This window comes from Lycorma delicatula, chromosome 8 (assembly GCF_047948215.1).
Source record: "Lycorma delicatula isolate Av1 chromosome 8, ASM4794821v1, whole genome shotgun sequence".
In the NCBI taxonomy this organism is placed as follows: Eukaryota; Metazoa; Arthropoda; class Insecta; order Hemiptera; family Fulgoridae; genus Lycorma; species Lycorma delicatula.
The window spans coordinates 110,916,409-110,942,568 of record NC_134462.1 but is presented as its reverse complement, the minus strand read 5'-3'; the positions used below and the strand labels follow the sequence as shown (position 1 = coordinate 110,942,568).

The window sequence follows — 26,160 nt, the reverse complement described above, 5'->3', positions numbered from 1 at the left end:
AAGTATACCTGAGGTAGCTTTTGTCATATTTAAGTAACTGCACATAAAAAAAAAAAAACTTAATATAAATAAAACCAAACATAGTTTAAAAAAAAACCAACAGCTCTTTTTTTTTTTAGAAAAAAGAGCTGTTGGTTTTTTTTGTTACTTTCTTCTTTTTTTTTTAAAGTAACAAAAAAAACTTTTTTTGTTTTAAAAATTTTTTACTTAATACTTTTTTTAAAAAAAAAAAAAGAAAGTAAAAAATAATTTTACTTTTACAGGGTACTTCTTAAATAGAAAAAATTGTTTAAACAGTTCAAACAATTAAAATCAACTCAAATAATTTATTAAAACTACTTAACTAAGCTCTGACAAATAATCTTGATTTTTAATTATTTTATTTTTATTGGTCTTTAGCAAGAGTATAGTAAAAAAGGATGGAAATTCACCTGTCAACATGGTCCTACGGAATGCAAATACAACATGTTGCATGCTTGTGTTGTAAAAACTGTGTCATTAGCAAATGGTGTAAATGAAGATATAGAACGTTTTGTACCATTTTTAATATGTCTTATGTCAACAAAACAGGAACATACAGTTATAACACAGGTAATAATTATAAGTAATATCTTAATTAAATTTTAATTTAAAATATAATCGTTTATAAAATGTATTATTCAGATCCATTACTTAATTTTTTTAAAATACATATACTCATATATATTATACCAGGTGATTCAAAAAGTACTTCACAATTTTAAAAGCACATAAAAATTTATTAAATTAACTTACATATTCGATTGAAGTCTCATTTCATAGAAAAATACATCAATAGTACATACATCTATTGGGTGATGTCACCCAACAACATTCACTTTGATTCGATATGGTTTCCATATGTAATGTAACATATCACACCACACCTGAAGTTGATTTCATTCTGGACTGTAGTCAGCAAGTTGGGCCCTATGAAGCTGTAGTGTTAATTCGAAGTCTTACCTCAACAAGATCAGCAGGCAAAGGTGGTACATAAACCTAATCTTTAATGAAAACCCACAAAAAAAAAATCTAAAGGAGTCATCTGGGGAATGAGATGACCATGCGATTGAATTTTCATCAACAATCCACCGACCTGGGAATCGAGTATCAAGAAAATGTTCACCTACCACTGATGACTCATCACTAAAAATTACATGTCTAAAAATGTATATTTTTTGTAACTCTATCCATCATTTCCATACTAAACTGCAGCTAAGCAACTTTGTCATCATCTGTAATGTTTTGAATTATGGTTAATTTGTATGGGTTCAAGTGCAATGGTTTAAGTAATACGCGCCAAACAGTCGTTTGTGGAATGTCAGTCTCACGTGATGCACTTTGAGTTGATTTCTTTGGACTACATGAAAGCTTTCTTCGAGTTGTTCCACAATAACTTCAGGGATCCATGGGTGTACTGATGATTTTGTATGTTTAACAAAACAACCCGTCTCAATGAAGGTTTGGTGCCAAGAGTAAATTGTATGGTTCCTAGGAGACTCCCTACCGTACTCTATACAAAATTATGTTGAACTGCAGTTGCTAATGCAAATTGTGAAACCAAAACACACAGCAAGCCCGTTCCACACCAGTAAATGTATCCATTTTTAAGAACTCTGGTGGCCTGAATTCATTACTAATGAACTACTAGAGTCAAAATGATGTGTTTTTCTATGAAATGAGACCTCAACTGAAACTATAAGTTATCTAGACAAATTTTTATATGCTTTTAAAGTTGTGAAGTCCGTTTTGAATCACCTGGTGTATTAATACACAGAATATTTCAAAATATTTCTTAATACCCAGAATACAACTGGTGGAATTACTTATTCATGTGTGCCACCTAGTGAGAACATTGAAAATTAACGGTGTTAGGTGTAAATGGAACTTGAAGATATACAGTATTCAGTGTATCAAGTAATTTAGTAAGTTATTTACTTTTTTCATAATTAAAGGTTACTTATGTATGTGTGTATATATATATATATACATATATATATATATATATATATATGTTGCTAATATGTTGCAAATTTTGTTCTCATCGGTGATTTAATCTAAATGTCTTAAACTATTACGAAAATTGGGTAAATAGCATAGCTACATAATTCAGATCAACGTTCATCAAACCTATAATCGAGACTCACCTACTTAATTTAGCGTTAAAACTCAAGTAATCTCTATTTTATTTACAAAAAATTTAATCTCTATTTTATTTACAAAAAAATGAGAATTTATAATAATCTAAACACAGTTTTATTAAATTTTCAGTGTGCTGAAAAATATGACATCCCAGCAGATGGTATCAGACATTGTTTAACAAGAGGCAATGGAGAAAAACTGCTTGCAAAATACGGAAACAGAACACATGAATTTAAACCACCAATAAAATCTGTTCCAACAATTGTATTCAATGGAGTAAGTATAAAAACAAATAATATATTACATTACATCTCTTTAGCATAGAACTATACTTTAATTGGTCCTTAAAGCAAGACAGTAAATTATTCCAATCCACCCTGATCAGAGATCACTCCTCTGTGTGTTAATTAACGTTTTTACTTCCTTTCTTACTTATCCTTTATTTTTCTTCTTTGGATGATTGCTATATTAGGTCAGTTGCTGCCTTAGTTCAACTTAGGCATCATGCTGGCACCTACTAGTAGCAGGTGACGCAGTCATTTCTTTGTTGGAGATTATTAGTGATTTTTCACATTACCAAAAATCTGATGTGGACACCACATGACTTCCTTGTACGCCTACTAAATTATATATATACATTTTTTTTAAAATGAAAAGTACATAAAATTTTATTTCATTAGTAACTTCTGATATTTTTTCACGTGTTTTTACTTCATTGTACGAAGTAAAGGAAGTATTGATCGCAAAAAATTTTTGTTTTCAGATGTCAATGGGAATATCCATCCTGACTAATTTTGGCACAACCTCTGTTGCTCCAACGGTCCTAAATCCAAAATTTAGATGTTACATCTAGTTGTGCACCCCCCTTTTTTTTTTAATTTAAATATATTAATTTTTAATAATTATATTAACCTGCGATTGTAAAAAAAATGTTTACAATAAAAAAAATCAGAAGTTAGTGAAATAAAATATTATGTACTTTTAAAAATGTGTATATGTAATTTAACAGGCGTACAAGGAAGTCATGTGGTGTCCACATCATTTTTTTTTTATTATTATTATTGAATTACTATTTATTGTAATTTTTTTTTAGAATCAGAGGTTAATAATAATTATTAATAAATTAATATATTTAAATTAAAAAAAAAACAAAAAAAAGGTTAAAGAAGAAGGAGATGAAAAATCGGATTTGAACCGATGTGCCTTCCAAATATTTCAATAATTAAAATTTTATTTGGTTATAATTCTGCAACCAGTGAAAATAATTACCACTTACGATATATCGTTGAAAAACTCTCAATCAGAGCTTATTACTGCAGTTAAGAAATAGTAAAAAATCCAAATTTTTTGTATTTGGGCTTTTTGGGACACTTTTGGTCCTGTAGATTGCAATCAAAAGAGGAGGTGCACAACTAGATGTTACAACAGTCCTAAATCCAAAATTTCAACATACTATGGATAATCGTTTTTGGGTTATGCAAAGTAAATACACACATACATATTTACAGGCATCACACCGAAACTAGTCAAATTGAATTCAGGGATGATCAAAAGGATATTTCCATTGAAATCTGAAAACCGACATTTTTTCGTGATTACAATCCTTTTTACTTCGTACAAGGAAGTAAAAAGAATTTGGTTTTTATTTACATTAAATAAGTTCTAACAAATGAAGTAATGTACTGTTTCTAAATAAAATACAAATTTTTCTAACTTTTTTTTTGTTTCATACAACTAATCTTACACCATTTTGTTCAGAATTAAATTAATTCTCTACAAGTTTTTTTTAAAAAATGTTTTGCGTTTATTTCCCATAATATCAAGTTATTGTAGATCAAACATAAAAAAACAGGGATTTTATCCTAGATTTCACAAAAACTACTGCAGATACGGTTCTGGGACCTATATTATTCAATAATTCAGATCAAAAGCCATAAGGAATCAATAAGTGTGCCCCTTAATTAATGTCCAAAAAAATGTATTACTACCTCATTTCAGCAGGGTAGGTGAAATACGGCAAGTGGGCAAAACTTCCACTAATCGTAACTTGCAAACGAGAAATTTTAGGACATATGTTTATATTAACTTTTTCCATTATCTTCACAAGTACGAAGAGTCGCAGAAGAACTTCAGGATATACCCTGTTAAATTAAGTAACAAACAAAATCACCATTTGGAAGACATTTTTGGTCCTTTTACACTAGCACATGAGCATCTTCATCTATCATCTTAATTTTGGTTTTAAATTTAAAAATAACAGATTTTTTTATAACTGAAATTATTAATAAAATGAATAGAGTAAAAACGGTTTAAAGACCAGAAATTCTCTGTCAAGTGACAGAGTTCTGTTTTATTGTATTGGTCTTCTGGATGGTTTGTTTATTAATTTGATTTTCCATAGAATAGAGCAAATTATTTCTTAAAATTATTTCAAAAAATATATATAATATAAGATTTATTTGAGAAATAAAAAAAAAATATTTGGAAAATAAAATAGAATTCAGATATTATCTACATGTTTGTTTTGTAAAATGTATAAAAAAACTACTTTTTCTTTATTGTGGCAATTTTTTCCTCTACATGTATCAAGGGAAGATCAAAAATGAATTAGTATTTTTTATGTACTAATAAATTGTACTTGCATTTCATACTGTTCAACTATTTCCCGTTATTGGTGTTAGATGTGTATTAATGTTACGTTTAAAAGTAGTCATTTAAGTGATTTTCTGAATTTATCTAGGCTATGTAGATTATTGATAGTGTTCTTTTATTTGAATTTTGTTTCTAATTCTCAGCCGATGAATATTATTTACATTGCTTAAAAGTGTTTTTATGTTTATGTTGAAATGTAGAACTTCTATGGTTAAATCAGTAAGTTCATGAAGCATTTTTAACAGTAATGTACTATGCTATGGTGTAGAAGTTTTTTCTAGTTCTATAATTCATGATGAAAGCACAAGATAAACAAGAAAGTGCACAGAAATAAAGGAAATATATTTCAAACAAAGCAATGATAATGCCTAGTGATTTCTTTTGAAACAGTAATTTAAAAAATAAATTTGTGACCATCTCTTGAATCTGATTGGTTTTTTCAGATTTTTTCTTGTGCTACCATTAGGCATGTCGTGTACAAAAAAAAAACTAAGAAATATTAAGTAGTTCAAAGTATTAGCACAACACTTAGAACAGAATGATTAAATACATTAGATTGTTAAATGCTTAATGAACCACCTTCAAAATACAGAATTTTTTCTTACGTAAGATTTTCTGGACAGCACCCTCACTAGTTACGGAAGTGCTGTTGTTCATATCATCTGTCTTAAGATGTTAGGAAACTTATACATATGTAATCAATGTAGTATTTTATGTTCTTTAATTAATGTTATATTAACCAAACGCAGAATATTTATAGATTTCATATACTGTTCAAATGTGTTCAGATTTTGGCAAAGAATACATATATATAAAATCAGGATCATTAATAGAGTAGCACTACCGACATCTCCACTAAAGAATGTGCTCGAAAAAGATCTATGAAAAGAAAAGTTCCAGTATTTTGAAAGAGAGCTAACATATTTAGTTATCTTAAAATATTGACATAATTTATTTTTTATACATTTGTTTCTTTTTGTACATTGATTATTAATTTATAATGTTTTAGGTGTATAAAGAGGATAATCAGAAACTAGCAGAAACTAATTTACCTCAAGCCATCTGCAGTAATTTAAAACCAAAACCAAAAATATGCAACACTACTAAAATATACAGCGTGACAGTAACAATTGTTTAATAAAAATAACAATTGTTCTTCATCAAATAAAAGATGAATAATAATTAAAATAATAATTATTTATTGATTTTCCTAATTCCAAAAACCAAACTGTGCTATTTCCTCAATTCTATACATACTCTACATAAACACAAAAAATTATATAAAATAAAAAAAAATCCTGCACTAACATAAATTAATTACACTGCATGTAACTGCAAACATTTCCAAAAAAAATTACTTAATCTACTGTAGTCAGCAAAATCAATAATATAATAAGTTTGAAAAGATGGATAAAATTTTATAGGTCAGAAACTTGTTTTACATTTTATTCTTTTCTAATTCCTCTCTGATAAAATATATATATTATGGTGGAATGGTAGCATCTATACTTTTCATCTGGTTCTAAATTTGAATCCTGGTCAGGCTTGGCATTTTTCATATACTGCAAAATTCATTTCTTATCACAAAAAAACAAGGAATGTTAGCTGTAATTGAGAATAATAATCAGCCTTTAGTTGCCAAATTGCTGGAATGAATAAATAAACAGTATTCATTGAAATAACAACAGAGACAAATATTATAACCAAATAAAAAACAAATAATTGCAGTATTTTTTTTTCAAAATTCATCCATTTTCACAGATGCAATAAGTAGGAAAATTCTGCAATATGAACAATGTGTGCAAGTTTTCTTCTGGTTTTATGATTCGTCATTATATCAATTAATTATCTTCAGCTTTGTCAAAAACTAATTGTAATTAATAATTTAATTTTGAATACAAGAAATAATCACAGGAGACAAATCTGGATAATATCTGAATGACTAAAAACATACAACTTATTCACAAGCTAGAAATTCCTGAATCACTGTGAACCAGTGCTTGTTAAAAACAAGTAATAACTAATCGATTGACTGTTGCCAAGTACTTAAGATGACATGGTGAATATTACTCCATAACGATTTCAGAATAATAAAAATTTCTAGAAACTGTTTGTTCCACATTCTTATTTTCCTTCATAGAAAACTATATGCATTTTGTTAATTTTTGAACACAGATTCTCTTATTTTTTGTGACACCAATAACATCTTATCAGCACTTTGATTCCTTTTTTTTTAAGTTATAGGATCATAACATCAACTCCAAGTTTAACCCTTCATTTCAATTGAATTCAAGATACTTTTTTCTACGAGCAGTTTGAAAGATTCTCCTTCAATACTATATACTGTATATTTAACAAAGAATGCAGCAGACTGAGACTTGCAATTCTTCTTATTCACATTTTTTACTGAATGGGCAAACTGCCTTTGTGGAACTAAAATCTACCATCTGTCTGTCAAATTCTGACCGAATTTGACAGTCTAATGTGAGGTATAAAAATTAATTTTTGATAATAAAAAAATAAAAGATAAATATTCATGTCATGCAAAAATGAATTAACACGGAAAAAGGCTTAAAATAAATAAATTGTTTAGATAAATGCAATAAAAGATGTTTACCTGAATTAAAATTTGATTAAACAAATATTATGAATCACAAAACAGGGCTTTTATAAAGAAACTGATCACTTAAACAAAATATTCACTCTAGTAAAATTATTCATAGTATACACTTATAAATAAACATACTGTATAATTTTGTAATTAAATAGTTAGAACAGAAGGTAATATGAAACAATGTAACTAATCAACACTACATAAGTTAACTAAAAAAAAATTATATATTGCAAATTTTATTTACTCTTACAACTTCTTTAATTCATAATTAAAAACACTTCAAAGATATAATAAGTGTTTAATTATACTGTTCAATATTACCTACAAAACACTGACATAGAAACAGCTTTTGAAATTGTAGATCATAATAGTATACTGATTGATTAATTATATTATTCTGGGATGAGAGGAGGCAATATCTTGTGAACAGTTTAATTAATTTATTAAATGGCTAAACTAAACAAACAGTAGTTTAAACTCGAGCAGTACAGATATGATTTGATCAAGTAGGCTACAGGATTTGACTCTGTCTAAATAGACAGTCTATTTAGGACTCTGTAAACGGACCAATTTACAAGTCTATGTTGATGAATTAGTCAACTAAATTTAATGGTACAATAACATTTTTTGTAGAACAATATACCCTTTTACAAAAATGGAAATATGGAAGAGATCTGTAAAAAATATATTTAAGACAAAATGTCTGATATACAATTATCAGTTAATTGTATAAATTAATAAAAAAAAACAATTAAATCCTTACAGTTTAATGCTAGAGAAAAAGAAAATATGGGAACTGGGTAACAGCATATAAATTTTAATATAGAGTATTTTGACGGTGTAACTGCAAAAAAGATTTAAATTTTGAATTTTACAATCAAGGAATGATAACTGAAGTAAATCTAACCTAATCATACCGCACTACAAAATGAAAAAGTAATTAAACATAAAAAAATAACTTTATTAGAAATATGTTTCCTTAATGAAAAATGGTGCAGGTGTTTAAAAACTTTAATTATTTGATTTGGTATCTCAAAAAATTTCAAAGAATTAAACATTTGTAAAATGCATTTTTTTTTTTTTTGGTTGGTAATAATTTTGACTGGCTTAAAAAAAATAGTTGTTCTTAATCTGATCTATTCTTTTTACATATGCTCATATCTTACTCTTAACTAAATACAATGATTTTGACGATTCTTTCTTTTTATTTTCCGATATTGTTATAATAATGTTCTGACTCATTTGTTTAGTTTTAACTATGAGCAAAAGTAAATTTTCCTCTATATTTAAAAAAATTGTTGTTGAACCTATATTTAAGCGCCGTGAGCCGATACATCATTATTATTATATGTGGTCTTAAAAATTTCAGAAAAAATTATAAAAATTAAGCTTAATAGATTACCTTAAAAAACAGGATTTTTCAATAAAAATCAATATAATAGAAGGTAAAACTAAAGGTCAGCAAGCAGCAGGTTTGTTCTTCGATTTTAAAAATGCCTTCTATGTTGCTGATCATAATATTTTGCTTGACAAAAAATAGAAGCTGGAATAAGAGGTCAGTGCAATAAATGGTTCGAGAAATGTTTGAGAGAAAGATCTCAACAGGTCAAATTAGGAAAGAAATGAGTTTTCAAGGTACTGTTAAGTGCAGTATCCCAAAGGGATCTGTACTTTGAGCAATTTTATTTATTATATACGTAAATGATTTATGTAGTGGAAAATTTAATGGTAGAGTGACAACATTTGCAGATGACCCAGCATTAGATTATGAAGTTGAAAGTGTATACGAAATAAGGAAAAAATATTGAAGAAAACTTTAGGTTGTGGTTAAACATAAACAATTAACGTTAACATTTAATGAAGACAAATTACATCATTTTTCAATTAAAATGTCTGCTGAAAATGTTATACAGCATAAAATATCACAATTTAAACTGTAATACAAAGATAAATTGTACATTTAGAACTATAACGCACGGTTAAGTATGCGGGAATAAATTTAGATGTGAACATGTCTTGGAAGAAACATATAAATAAGATAAAAAAAAGAATTAGGATTCAGTGTATAAATTTTATTTTTTAAATAATTTTTGTACAACAAAGTATTAAAGATGTCGTATAACTACTTGACAGAATCGAGATTAATGTACAGTATAACATGTTGGGGAGGTATGTATTATTCTAATATATAAAGCCATTATTGGTAGCACAAAAACATATAATAAAATGATTTCTCATATAAATAGATTAAGCAAATCTTTTCCACTTTTTAAAAAACGTAGCATCCCGCTTTTTGTATGTTTTTTTAGTCCTAAAACTTTTTTATGAAAGGTGTAATATATACAGAGTAACAAACACATATGTCAAGAGTAATTTAGGTAGTAATTAAAATTTGCTACCTTTGCCAAAATTGGAACTATAGACATTTTTTATTCATCTGTGGCTCCGAAGGTATACAATTTGTAACAAAATAATACAAAGCAATCAAGAAACTTTAGAGAATACAATGCTTTGTTATTATTAGTTACTAGAAATTGATATTATTATTCTAATTTAATTACTGAAGAAATTGTTAAAAGGAATTACTATTTTAGGATTAGAGTATTTATAAATTGCAATTACTCTTTTAAGTTACATACTTAAAATAGCCTGATTAAAAATAACTAAAACAGCCTTATATCTCAGAATTTCTGTTTCACTTTATAAAATGTTATTGCGATAGTAACTCTCAACATGGATACATCTACAGAGAGTACCTAAATTTTCACACATTTTATGTTGTATTGTAGAAATTGTTTTATTGAATTTTCTTTTTATTATTAAAAATAAAATATGTAATAAGTTACTGTTTGTAATTATATATGAAAATAATAAATATTTTGTCAAAGGTTCTAAAGAGGTCCCATAATAAGTTTCTTAAAGAAATCTTAAACAAAACGTTTTTTCACAAAAATGGTATGGCCTGCTTATGCCACTGTGATATAATAAACCATTATAAGTATGATATGGTTGCTTGGTATTTCATTGTTATGGTTTAGTGATACAGAGGCCTGATTTCTTTCTGATATTCAAAGTATCAAATGAAAGTTTGGAAGAAAAGTTTAAACTAAATCAAAATACTTATTAATTCAATCCAGAGAAAGGAGTCTTTGTTCATATTCAGTATGCTTTTTTTGCATCCTTTTTTATAAGACCTTCTCATCTTATACATTTTTATGAACTACTTTTTTCATACAAACAATTTTTTTTTGTATGCAATTCGTAATAAAGCTAAAAGGTTTCAAATTAAATAAACTTAAAAAATTTGATGTGGACAGCACATGACTTCCTTGTATGCCTATTAAATTACATACACACATTTTTTTTTACATGAAAAGTACATAAAATTTTATTTCATTAATAACTTTTGATATCTTTTCATATATATATATATTTTTTTTTTTTTGCTATTATTGAATTATTATTTATTATAATTTTTTTTTACAATCAGAAATTAATAATTATTAATAAATCAATATATTTAAATTAAAAAAAGGAGATGAAGTCTAATTCAAATCAATGTGCCTTTCCCTTTCTAAGATCCAAATATTTAATTAATTAAAATTTCATTTGGCTATAACTCTGTAACCAATGAAAGAATACCACTTATGATATATCATAAGTGGTATACTTTACAATTATGGTATTCCAACAATAGAAGATTTCACGAACAGACTAAAACCCAGCTGAACAATAAATTAGAAGAAATCGTTCAAAAACTAAAAGACACAGCCCAAGAACTTGTTCAAAAAAGGAGGAAACATCAACAGTGGAACAACAGCTTGGCTAAATAATCAGTTAAAAGAACAAAACAATCCCAGAAAGAACTGTCTGCAACCCGCCATGAAGCATCAACAGAAATAAGAATAGTACAAAGATATCACCACAAAAAAATGATTGCACGAACAGATAAGACTTTTAAACAAAATAATACACGATAATACTACAGAACATTTAAACAAAATCTTGCCCCATATGCCCTACAAAAACATTAGCGGATTACTTCAAAGACCTCCTGAATTGTAAAGAACCTGAAGAATATCAACAGTTTAACAAGAACCCCTCTAACAAGATTCCACTTGAAAAAATTGCCCCATTAACCTACAAAGAAGTAGAATCTGCTATAAACTCCCTTAATTATTATAAAGCAGCTGGAGAAGACCGGCTCACAGCGGAACTCTGGAAGAATGCAAATGAAGCCACCAAAAAGAATCTTCATAAATGTCTAATCGATATTTGGAACTCTGAGAAAATGCCCGAGGAGCACTGGAACACGGCCATCATACATTCTCTCTACAAGAAAGGCAATAAAATAGATCCCAATAATAACAGATATTGTAATTACGTATAATGATTGTTGCGTTTTCAACGCGTTTTGTATTCCCGCTCATATACGATACATGTGTTTGCCTTGCTCTGTTGGGAGCAAGGCATACTATTCAATCAGGTCGTGCTAGTCGTGCTCCGGTTGCCGACGGCTGCGCATTCAGTTTTACAGTCCGCTATTCAATCAGTATACTTTTTCTATGAATATAGTCATATTTAGTGCATTAAGTAACAGTTTATATTCAATTCATGTAGTTTATAATCAATCCAAGTCAGTATATTAAATAATTCAGGTGTTCAGTGTTTTTTTTGTAATAAATCAGTTTATATATACAGTTCGTTGTGTTAATTCAATTTAATATTTGGGACCTACACCTACATGTTGGTCCACCATTGCCGGATTTTAAAAGACATTTTCATTTTAATTCAGTGTTTGGTGCAGTCAACTTTGTTCATAAAACAAAAAACATTTTGTTACAATCAAAATACTGTCTTAATGTGTTAAATTAATGCATTAGTTGGTGCTAATGATTATTTTGCATAGCGCATATAACATTATTTGTGCACACGATAATTAACTGTAAAACATTAAAAACATGAAAACATAAAAAGATAGAACCATTGTAAGTGTAACTGTGAATGATACTTATTCAGACGGATCTTGGAGACAGACACCCTGGCACTGTGAGCGCGCAATGCTGCATGAATGCATGGGATTATTCATGTGAGTGGTTCGCCTTATCTTTAATTACTTTTCATAAACCCAATACATTCCTTAGTCATAACAATTTCTTATCGTCATTTCCAACTACTCCTAATTATTCATTACTTTATTCTTAGTAATTTTCATTCCACCCATAATTGCCCTGATAAACAACTTTCTATCATTAAACAAATGTTTCATTTAATGAGTTCTTGTGGAGTTATTATACACATTATTATTGATTTACAAATCTATTTTTACATTCATCGTTTTAGTTGGAATTTTATTTACTCAAACCTATTTTACAACTAGAATAATATTTATTGATTTCTCATCTATACATTTTGAATAATATTTTGTTTTTGTTTATGTTGTTGATGTGAATTTAAAACGTTTGTATTTTACCTTTTTGTAGACATTCAGTCTCTTTACATTTTGAATCATGGATTTGAAAACTTTAATCTGTAAACAAGGGCTTATAAAATCAAAATCAACTAGATTTAAGACGTTCCTTAGTTCATGTACATCTGATGAGACACAAACAATAGCCCAACTGCAATTACGATTAGATAAGTTTAAAGAAACATGGGAAGAATTCAATAAAATACAAGATGAAATAGAAATTTTAGACTCTGCTCCAGAACTGGAAACAGAAAACGTAAATGAATGGTTGGAATTCAAAAACTCAAATTTTGAAACCGTTGCCAGGGCCGAACAGTTGCTTAATTCAATTCAACAGAGTAGTTCTGTTAAACAAGAAACACTTGCGTCAGAATTGCCGCATTCTGTAAGGGTTAAACTCCCTCAGATAGACGCACCGAACTTCTCTGGAAAATACGAAGACTGGATTAGTTTTAAGGAATTATTTACAGCTGTTAACGATAAAAACCCAGATTTGACGAGGTCCATAAACTTTATTATTTACGGCAATCCCTGAAAGGGGGAAGCGCTGCTAAATTAATCGATTCAATTGATTTGGCTGCGCAGAATTATAAAAGTGCATGGGAGTTACTCACTAAAAGATTTCAAAATGAAAGGCTCATTATTGAGCGTCATATTAAGGCTTTGTTTGATTAACCTAAGTTAGACAAGGATTCAAGTTTTGCTATTAGACAAATAATTGAAGAAAATAACATTCACATTAGGGCATTAAAATCTTTAAAACAGCCTACTGATACTTGGGATACTATGTTAGTTTACCTGTTGGCTACTAAATTAGATTCAGTAAAAGAATGGCAGATTCATGCTCCTCCTAATCGTGTTGCTACCTTTGCAGAGTTTCTGGAATTTATTGACAAAAGAGCACAAACGTTAGAGGCTGTTGCAGCTACTTTTCAAGGAAAATTTAGTCTTGCTCAACCAACCAAAGCAGAATTTAAATATATATATTTATTGTATATAAATAATTCTGGTGTTCAGTGTTTTTTTGTAATAAATCAGTTTATATATACAGTTTGTTGTGTTAATTCAATTTAATATTTGGAACCTACCCCTACAATGATAATTACAATAATTACATCCGTTCTGAATGTGACCTACAAAATCTTCTCCAAAATTCTCCTAACCTACATTCAAGGACAACTAGATCAGGAACTTGGCAAATACCAATGAGGATTCAGACCAAGAAGAAACTGCCCTACCAAATGATCCACCTCAAATGGATCACGAAACATCTAAGGAGCAGATCCAAGAAACTTGGATTAATTTCATTGACTTCAAAAAGGCGTACAAATGTATCCATCGAGACTCCTTACTGAAAATTTTGGAGGAATTTGGCCTTCACAGAAAACTAATCAATCAAAATCATCCTCACCAACACCAAATCTAATGTGACATTCAGAGGAGATATTTTGGAAGAATTTGAAATCAAGATTGGACTTCCCCCAGGGGATGGGTTGTCCCCATTACTTTTCGACTAAGTCCTCAAGAAGATCATGAGAGAATGGAACAAGAGTTGCCCATCGATGATCCAAATTTGAAAGGATATCAAAGTAAACTGCCTCACCTTTGTAATGACCTAGCACTATATAACTTAGAAGAAACCAATCAGCAAATCAACACCCCAAACAAGTAGCAGCAAAAATTGGGCTCAAAATATAAATGGAAAAAACAATCTTTAAACAAGAACTCCACACCCTTCAACTGAGCAATGGAAAAAAATAAAACTTGTCAAAAAAAAAATCTCTGTGAAATAATCCCATGGAATCTCAACAAGAAGCTATCAATCAAAAACCAAGTAACTAAACTTAAACAAGTCCAACCAATCTCCTGGCCCACCTATAAAAAGAAGTCCCTTTCAGTCAATGCTAAAATACGACATTATAATTAAGTAAGCAAACTAAAAGCCACATACACCTGTGAAATCTTATTCAAACTAAACACCCTATCAACAACCAACAAACTTAAAAAAAAATACAGAAGAATACTAAAGACCAAGTTCATGGTAAATGGTGAATAATCCCTAACAGTATAGTCTAAAAGGAAAACGAGTTGATAACAGACACAATGCAAAAAAGGAGAATCACCTTTTTCAGCCACCTCCACAGACTACCTGATACAATACTACTATACCACAGGTACTGTACCTGATACAACTCTACTAAACAGTTACTAAATTATCAATTCAACAACAAGGCCTAAAATAAATGGATGCAGGAAATAAAGTCTAATATGAAGAGCTAAAGTGTTACTGAAGAAATGATCAAAAATGAGAAGAAAAAGTTTTAAAAGAAAATAAGCTACAACATTACTCCCCTTCAAAAAAAGAAAATAACTGAACTTTAACACAATAGAAAAAACGAGGGTCAGCAGATCATAAAATATGAAACTGATGTGGGAATGGAGAAGGCAGCAGCAAGCTAACTCCGTAGCTCGTTCTTTGAAAACTTAATGGACATGGAACAACTTAAGTATTCCTACCGGGACAAAAAAAAAACAGCAGAATTTAACAAGTTTTCATGATCATGACGGTGGTTTTGAATAACTTCTAGCAAATCAGTAAAAAAAACAAATCAAAGATGTAATTATGATTTATTGAAAAAAAAGTGTAAACTACCAATAACAATAATATAAAATGTATAATGCATATAAACTACATGTATATTATTACTAACATACATCCACTGATAACTAATAATTAATAGATAACAATAAATAATAACATTGTTATTACAATAAAATTATAATAATAATTAATAATACAAAACACGCAATCACAAACATACACAAATTTTATTTAACATATCATATAGTAAATAATAGAATAACTTACTATAACTTTTCATGAGAGAAACACAAATTATGCAGTTTTAAAAATTATTCATGAACATTTAAATGTCTGGTGAAAATGTATATTATTATCATTTGATTATTCTGAATATGTTTCATAAATCATCAACTAAAGAAAATAAAGATCTCATAACAAATATACAATAAAAATAAGCTTAAAAGTAAACTATACTAAATTCTTTGGTGCTTAATAAAAGTCTATAGTGTCTGTATTAATAAAATTAATACACTCTATTAATATAATTATGTAAGATCACTAATCAAATTTGCAGTTTCTTAAAATTAAAAGCTTTTACCTAAAATAAAAATAAAAATTAATAGTATTAATAGTTTTTGAATCATATTTTCCAAAATTGTACAATCATCTTAACAGTTCTTTATTTAAAAATAATAAACTCACTTAGGTAATTAATCAAAACATATGCCATATAAACCAGTTTTTTTTTATGTCCCAACCTATTTACTAATTACAACAATTTTTGAATAAATAGAGAAATCCATACAGTTAAAGTAATTTTATTTTGGGGGTGATAACAATGTAGGAATAAAGATTGGGGGAATGGGTAATGAGAATATATAAGTGCAAGAATAAAAAATGTAAGTTGTTGGGCAAAATGAGAAAACTGGGCCACGGATGGTTGAAAGAATGAAAGATATGGTGATGAAGTAAAAAAGGTTGAAGAAAACTGCAAGAGAAAGAGAGGTAGATCCCTGATGACAACGAGAAACAAAATGCTCAGCGATCTGGAATGTATAAGACTGAACCTGGAAGATGTTATGGATGGAAGAACAACAGCCAAGTTGTTGATGTCATACAGGGAGAAACAGAGAAGGGTTAAGTAAAAAATATCAAAAATATACCCAAAAAAAAAATTATTTGGAATGCAGTATAGTCTGATTTTAGTTGAAAACCAGTGTTTCTCAACCTAGGGGTAGTTGGTGGTGATATGAAAGGGGGGTCGTGAAATTACCCTACAACTTTATACGTAAACAATAATGAAATTATTTTATGAGGAAAAAAATAATTTATTGGAAACATTCTACTTATACTTATACATACACATGTAAAGAAAATAAATTAATGAGATGCGTTTGTTTTTCATTTAAAACTTTCTCCAAATGCAGATCTATGTTACAAACACACAAAAGCAAATCGTTTTCAAGTGATAAAAGATGATTCCTATATTAGTTTTTAGCACAGCTATTGAGAAAACCCCCTTTTTCACAGAGGTAAGACGTGGCAAAAGGAATTAATATTTTCAGTGCTTCTGTGTGACTAAATTTCTATACTCACATCGAAAAGCAAATCAAAATGTACCTAAATCTTCAGATGTGAATTGTATCTATAACGTTTTATTAGCAGACATTTCAATGAGCTGGTCGTGAAACTGCTGACTTTGCAGTTGCAACAATGTTTTCACTAAATGAATTCAGTACCCATCTCTTCGAGAAATCATTTTATCTCCAGGATATACTTCGCCAACTGAATTTTTTTATGTTCAAACATGGTGCTCTCACACCAAATATTATGCAAGCAGACCAAATTACAAGGAGCACATACGCATCAATTTGGAATCTACAAATTGCTCATGTTTGTATAGTTCATACCTGTCGCTATCAACGCAGCTAAATAGTTTTATCTAGATTTCACTGGGTTGTGGTCGGGGAGGGAGGTCACAAGAAGATATTCATTATATTTTTTTTTTTGCTTTTTGGGAGTCGTGGAACTAAAGCAGTTGGGAATCATTATTCTATTAAAAAAAAAAAAAAAAAAAAATCCTGATTTAGCTAATCCTCTAATCTTTCAGGTTCCTAACTAGAATCTGAACTATCTACTGTATTTAGTAAATTATACTAATTTCCAAGAATATTAAAATTTATAAATCTTTCCTTTGGCGAAAAATATCTACTGAAGATTTTTCAGTGAACTGTATCACTGTACTGCAGCAAGGATTAAGAAAAGATTACAGAACACTATAAACAATTAAATGTTTTGCATCAAAATATGAAAAATTCATATGGGTGAAAAGGGAATAAATACTAAGAGAACAATCCTATAGAAGATAATTCAACAAAAGAGATGATGATAAGGAATACAAACGTTTTAGAAATAATGTTAAAAGTATACATAACCTTTTATGTATACATTACCTTTTCCTTAAAAGGTAATGAGAAATTACCAAATAATATGTAAACACCTATAATATATAAATAAAAGCTAATGGAAGACTGACAAAATTTATAAGGAACTCCTTACTTCTCAGTTCCAAGACTTCATTGTCTGTTTCAAGTATATTCTTTATTTTAAAAGTGTTCAAAAAATAAACTCCAGTTTATGAAATTGGTAACTTACTTGGTCACCTAACAGCAAAATGTTTCTCTGCTGAGTTGGGGCAATGTAAATTAACAAGGGTTTAGTATTTCCTAATACAGGTATGATATCTATTCCATCTTTTTATGTCTGTGACATATGTAAAATTCAAGAGATACTTCAACCAGTTGTCAAAACTGCTTTCTCAATAACTGCACAAATTATGATAAACAGATTGAAGGTACCACTTGTAGCAGCAATGTAGCAAATGTCTGAAACAATGAAAACAATGGGAAACACTTTACAGCTCACTTTCTCAAAGTAAACCTTGCATGAAATGCTAGCTATTCTTGAGAACTACGCTAGTTTTGGATGACTTGTGTTAAGGTAGCCTGTATGACACTTAACAAACAAATATGATAAAATTAAATATTTTTCATGACTATACTATTATCACTTTCTCAAGGCCTCGAAAACATCTACTATCTAGAACATCAAGAAGTATCCTTTGCGAAACATAGAAGATAAAAAAAATACAGAAAAAACTGTTTTTTTATCAATTTTTCAAAAAACTTTCAGTACAAAATCTTTTTCTATCAACTGTAGAACAAAGATTGCCATATAAACTATATCCATATCCATAAACAATTAGCTGTTTTATCTTTTCCGAGATCATAGTGAATTATTTAGGCAAATTATTATTTTTAATGTGTTAGTTGACAAGCATCAAATGACAACACCTAATGAGGGGAAAACTTTAAAATAAAACTAACAATTTTTAAAACAGATGAGAACTGATAAAATGAAAATTATACTGTAAATTTAGTTGCCACCAGAATAAACAGTTTCACCTAAACATATGAAACTAATTTCATTCTGAATAAGTATATAAAATTCTGTGCGGATAGTTTTCAAAAACAGTCTTGTGACAAGGCATTAAATTACATTCTAAATAAATGAATAGTTTTAGGTATTTTTAAAAACTTGTAATCAAAGAAAACCAACAGAAAATGCGATTTGAACTTAAAAAAAAATATAATTCTTCAAGGAAAAACTTGAATTAAGAAAATTTTATACTTTTGAAACTGGAATCAAAACTTATTATCTAATCTTGCCTACAGGTTGAGTATTTAAAACTCATTTCATAAAAAAAAAACATGTGCAGGATAGACAGTAAACAGTAAGCAACTTTGATAGTTCCACAATTAAAAATCTCAGGGAGCAAAAACCTTGGAAAATTAACAGACAGGTGCAAATGCTAAGATATAATTTTTATTTTCTAAAATGTATGCTGACGGCATTAGATGATAAATTAAATACCTAAATAACTTAATTTTATTATGCCTGTAACATCAGTAAGGATATGATATCCTGAAAAATAAAATAAATTATTAAGAAATAATCAATTTTCAACAGCCAAAATCAGTGTTTAATCAGTTGCTTCAGATAATTAAGTTCTTCAGGGACTACAAAAATTGTAATCCCTGTGAATAAAAATCATACTAAATATTTAATGACGTTTAATTTAGGAATGGTGACAACATGCTGTAGGTAATGAGTTGCTATTTCTAAAGCCTTTAATGTTATTTGAAATTTAAAATATATTTCAGAATTATACAAATTATTAATTCTTAATAACACAATGAATTAGGTATTTTATTTTTCGACATATCACAACCATTCAGTTGCTCTTTGCATTTTGTAACAACTGTTTCTCACCACAACATTATCTTATATATTACTTTTAATATAATTTTTTGTTATATTGGTAATTATTTGCTTGAGGAACACACACATTCAGCATGTCCTGGAAGAGAATATTCTGAACGATTTGATTTCTATTCAATTAATAAAATACTTTTGTTTTTTATTTGTATATTTCAGAATGTTTGAACATGTGAAGATGTGAAATTTTTTTTTAATTATAAAATTCATTGACTTTTAATATACTTCTATAAAGTGATTGATAAATGCAGACTGTAAATTTTTGTGTTTGCTGAGACTTTATTTAAAACTACATTCTGATTGCACAATATACATTAAACAGCATAATAAAATGTGTAATACTAAAATTTTTAAAGACAGACTTTCTAATGAAAATATTTCATCCACAGGGCCTTCAACAGCTAATTAACAGTACTGATTTCAATAGAATACCAAACATATTTTAAAAGAGACAGTTCAATTAATATAAAAGCTAGACCAATATATAAAATTATGCAGTCGGAACAGTTTATTTATAAATTCCAAGGGCATTGCTTTGAATAGATACCTTTAAGTATAGTGGAATGTTTTTTTCTGGATAATAAATTAATTTATCCAGCTTTTTAAATTTTTGGGCTATAATAGAAAAACGTGCTGCAAACTAAAATACAATGAAATGAAAAAAAAAAACATTCCATAACAACATAGAGTAAACATAAACCGACCATTTAAAAATAAAAAAAAGAACAAGAAAGCTTTCTGTTCAATGTTTAAAAAGTAATTTGATTCAGTATCACTAAACTTTAATGTAGTTCATACAATTTTCACCATCAACCATAACGGATAGCAATATTCAAATGTCTATATTATATCAACCCAGTTTGATCGTTTTTAATAATACTAAATTAAAAATCAACTTACTTTTTTTACTCAAAAATAAAAAGTTATTATTTTAAGAAATATTATATAATTTTACTGAGAATATAATACATAAATTATTAACTACGAAGATTAATGATGTATAGTGTTGATTTAAACCGGTGACAATCTTAACAATTACAATTTGCATAATAGAGAATAACGCATAACAGCTAATAATGGACACAATTGTAATTGAAAAAATTTGTAGCTAACTACTGCAGTAAAAATTTATATATTGTAAGAAAATATTATAAAATTAGTGCCTAAAAACTTATCATATGAAATATAAATGTATAAATATTGCTTAATATATTAATATTAAATTTATAAATAGTAATATATGGTATGATTGTATTTATAATTGTCTTAAATTGAAATTCAATAGTAACTATTTGAAAATGTTATATTAATTAATAGGCAAAGAAATTTTGATTAACTCAGGATTAGTTGGGTAATATGACTTGCAGTCAAAATGAACAGTACATACAAAAAGGTTATTCTTATTGTCTTTATAATCTGTAATCTATCCAACACAGACAAATTTACATTAAAATTGATATATGGTGATTTAAACACCACACCAAATTTACATGAACCTAACATGGTTCATGGATATCAGCTGTAATGACAGCTGCTCTCTAACAGTACTGATTATGGATGTATACATGTATGTAGCAGAATAAGAAAGGTTGCCTTGCTTTACCAGATAAGCTCCTCAGCTCTCTGTTGGGTTTTTGTTATAGCCACTGGATAGGAAATACATTCTTCAGACAGGCTTACAGACAATTATCCACTTAACATATAAGGATGCAATAACATTATACACAATTCATAGCATAAATCCTATAGGAATCTTAACCAAAAATTATGGAATACTAATGAATAATAAGTTATCATGGATAGGGGAAGCGATGACCATCCACAGCAGGACTGTGAAAAGATATAACAGTCAACTCAAAAGTATACTTCCATGTTCAATCTTATTTATGCAGTAACTATCCTGGCCACATGCATCAGAAAATCACAGAATAATTACCAGTTAATAATATTTTATTGATTAGTTTGAATACATCCTGCTACAAATTGTTTTTCCTCAGGATACAAAAGAAAATCTGAGAACAGGCTTGGATGCCTTTAAAAAAAATCCTTACTTACTTATCCCTACAACTATACAACTAAACTGTAAATCATCTATCCAAAGCTACATATTTTATACAATTAAATAAAATAAGTATTATTAATTGGTCTAATAGCTTTTAATTCAAGCGGTATTTTATTGGTTTATTAGATTTTGATATCCAAGACAAAAATTTTACATTCATAATTCAGAGTACTACAGATTCTGGGATCAAAGCTTATTATCCAAAGGAAGCAAGGATAGAAAAAAAATTATGTGGTAAAAGCATAAATTCTAGATAAGATAAGCCTCACATTACCTAAAAAAATCCTGAGTTAAACCATAATTTACAGTTTCATAATGTATAAATATACCCACAATAAACATTCACATATAAAGGCATGGATAGAAGCATATAAAGCAAGGATAGAAAAAAAATTATGTGGTAAAAGCATAAATTCTAGATAAAATAAGCCTCACATTACCTAAAAAAATCCTGAGTTAAACCATAATTTACAGTTTCATAATGTATAAATATACCCACAATAAACATTCACATATAAAGGCATGCTGTGCATAAGTGAGTAGTATTTATTTACAGCATATATCTATGGTTTAATAAGATAATTATATAATTAACATATAAAAAAAAATTATAATTTAATTTAAATATTTTTACCCAAATTTAAAGAATGATTCACATTCTACATTATAGATATATATATACACCAGTATATATGGAACATGCTTCCAGAATTAATTTTCTTTTTCTTTGGTATTAACTCCATCAGGGGTAGTAGAGGAGGGAGTTTGATTAACTGTCATTAAGTAACTAACAGTGCTGGTATGCCCAGGTAGCATAGCAGCACTTTTAGTACATGAGGAGATTGGTTTCAAACCTGGACAAATCCAGTTCACTTTTTATTCAGGATAGCAAGAAAAGTGTTACAAACAATTTTACATGTATAAATATGCTGATTTTTTTTTTAATCAAAATTTTTATCAGGGAAAAGTTTTCTGAATGGGATTTTTTGTTTATACTTATTTAACTTTAAAAAATATACACCTGACGTATTTTAAAACAGATCAGAAGGCTGCTTTTGCCATTCATATTGTAAATTTAAAAACAGAAATATTCATTCAGTTTCAAAAAACTACAATTTATTTTTGTTGACAAAAAAATTAATATCTTACAACAGCTCTTTAAAACAAAAATTATAAAATAAAAGGTACCAATTTTTTATATTTCAGCATTTCTTGAATTTGTGATGCTTTATGTAAACTTTTTCAGAATCCAATTTTGAGTCAAATCAAAATAATAAAGCTTACAAAAAAAAAATTAAAGAATGTAAAAAGTAATCATTTTTATTAGTTGAGCATAAAAACAGCTTATCAGCAATCATATTGAAAAATAGGATCATTTTTTTTTTTTGTTCAGAACTCAAAAATTTAAGGGTTTGGTTTTAGAAATGGTCAGTTATGAAACTAAAATTCTGACAAATTATCAGAATTTGAATCTAACTCATGATTTAATAAACATTTTTTAGCAGCATTTGGCAGGTATTGAAACAAAATAACTTTAACAACTTCTAAAGTGAATAAACCAATAATATAACTCTTAATTTTCAATAACAATGGAGTTGGCTGCACTTAAAATCAAGGTCCTCATATATTTTATACTTATTTGATATCTCCCATTTAATTCGTTGTTTTTTTGCCAAATATGGTATTAACCATAAAATGCAATCTGTTTATTCATAACACAAAAAACATCATGGACTACAAAAATAAAATAAAGTTAAGTTACAAATACAACAAATTTGACAAAAAAATTTAACAAATTATAAATAATTTATTTATAGAATGGCTGCCATTTATGACAGCACCAAATGAAACACCACTGATGAAGAGCCTACACAATAAGTCTGATAAGATATTTTGGAGGAATTTGTATTCATATTATATATATGTGTAGATGAGTTATTGAAGTTTTTTCAACCAAATTTCATCATGCTGATTAAGATATTTTCATTTATACATAAAAACAAAACAATAAATCTACAAACAGGTCTAATTAAAATGGAATGTATAATAATATTAATTTGGAAAAAGGAAAAATATTTTTTTTAAAAATTCAACTATAATTAGGGATGGAAGAAACCTATTTATTTCATAAGAAAATATAATGAATTAAAATGCTAATATTAATACAAATTTGCCAATTTTAGTGGTATATACATTTCAACTTAAAAATGGAATGACAGAATAAAAAACAATTCTAATGTCTAACAGACAATACTTAACTATTATCGAAAGAAAAAAGAATCGATACAAGTCTTCAGATATTGAAATCTTTCCTCCACAAATCCTTGATAATGTAACCTAACTGAAGTAAAATTTCAAACACCTTGTTTTACTGTCCAATCTTTAAATTTTTGGAAACATTTCCAACTGAATAAAATTTAATTTAAAAAGATTTGACAAGAAAATTGTAATACTTTCCTGGCATTGTTTATTTATCCTTATACGGTGAAAAAATAATTATACATGAAAAAGGTTGTCTAAGATTTCTTTTTTGGGGTGGGGGTTACTTATGATGAAGTTTTATTGTAAAATTATCATTATACATTTAAACAGACCAAAGTTTTAAAAATTAAAAAATCGGTGATTTTTAATTTTTTCTGCTCCCCACCTCCAAAATCACCTTCCAATAGGTTTTTTCATTTCTCTGTTTACTATGTAAAATGGATGAAAATAAAAAAAAAAACTCCACTAAAAAACATACAACCAATAAAAAGTTACCTAATTTTTTTTTTGAGATTGTGAATTATGATGAATTTTGTTGTAATATTACTAAAAATTTATTATTTTAATTTTGATCAGCTCTCCACCAAAACTTTTTTTTTGTCACTTGCACTACAACTATGCCTAGGAAGACTGTAAAAAAAATTCGGTTAAAACATATGCAATAAATAAAAAGATAGCTTTTTTCGATTTTAGAGAAAAGGGGAATTTTGTAGCAAATTTTATATTAAAAATGTGAAAAGGAATGCAGGCATGTACTGAACTATATAAAGAAGGGTTGTTGTCAATATTTTGAGAAAATTGACCACAAAACCCCTTCACAAACTGAAGATATTGACACCAAATTTTTACTAATTTTACGGTAATGATCAATACGGTAATGATGATATTTTGTCCAATATTATACAAGAGTTATAGAAACTTTCATCAAAATCGGTTTATCCAGTGAAAAGTTATAGGCTTCAAACACATTAACGCACTACATACGTATATTACCCCTATTTCTTTTTTGTTTTATGGATCCCTTTGGTCATGAAACGTCGAGAAATAGAAAAAATCCCAAAACCGATTATTTTCCATACTCTTTATTGCATATTTTCCTGCATTTTTCTCTTTAAAGCAATTTTATTGCTTTATTTCCATATTTTTTATTGCAGCATAACAACTATGATGCCTGTGAAGTAAAACAAACAATACTTCAATTTACGTAAAATTACATGTACGGTTTACCGTACATCTAATGTAAAATAGAATGAATAAGACATAAAGTAAATAGATTAGTTACCGAACGAATTTGTGAATAAACACCCACTGTTTCTTCAAAGTAGTATATTCCCTAACTCGAATTATCTCATGGCTAAATAGAATATTACAAAATTACTACTAATTAAATTCTTACCTACTACGGAAAAAATAATGTTATTTTTTACAAAATCAAAGTTATTTTATACTTACTAATAAGTATTCACGTTCCGTATTATCTACGTGACTTATACGTAAATATTGACAGCATTTTCACCAGTAACACTATTAAAACGGTTAATTTAAGAATATATAATCACAATGAAATATATTACCAAATAGAATTTTACCCAGCTAAAAACTGATGTAAGTGTAGCTATGTCAATCACACTGACAAACGAGTACTGGACTACAAATACCTAACACAAGCGCTTCAGTCGTACTGCTTTGATTTAGTTGGCTTTGGATTTAAATTTTTAACGCGATTATAGTGTTTGATTTTACAAATGGGATGAATTTCCTTTAATTATCTTACAAAGGGCCACGGGATTAATTATCTTACAAAGGGTATTTACTTTGCCTCAGTTGGTTAAAAACACAGTCCATTCTTTTGTTTATTATTGTGCATTTATTTATTTTTAAAAGAAAGGCTGTCAGAATAATAAAAAGTGGTAACTACGATGAATAGAACCGTTCTATACTATTATTAGTTTTTAATAGAATTTTAAATATCTAAATTCTTTAAGTAAAAAAACGTAAACTTGTGAAGACTTGCGTTT

General features: G+C 28.1%; 2 protein-coding genes across 3 annotated transcripts in view; one reads left to right on the top strand and one right to left on the bottom strand.

The window, feature by feature from the left end:
- Positions 1 to 6,006, top strand: part of LOC142328953 (gamma-interferon-inducible lysosomal thiol reductase-like protein) — a 59,520-nt gene extending 53,514 nt beyond the window's left edge. The window contains exons 5-7 of the mRNA XM_075373153.1: positions 400 to 591; positions 2,290 to 2,436; positions 5,822 to 6,006. Of these exons, the coding sequence (XP_075229268.1) occupies positions 400 to 591; positions 2,290 to 2,436; positions 5,822 to 5,950 (468 nt within the window). The 3' untranslated portion in view covers positions 5,951 to 6,006. The remainder of the gene's footprint in view (positions 1 to 399; positions 592 to 2,289; positions 2,437 to 5,821) is intronic.
- The window catches only part of LOC142328952 (uncharacterized), a 313,857-nt gene that overhangs the window by 39,571 nt on the left and 248,126 nt on the right, over positions 1 to 26,160 (bottom strand). The gene's annotated exons all lie outside the window — the stretch shown is intronic.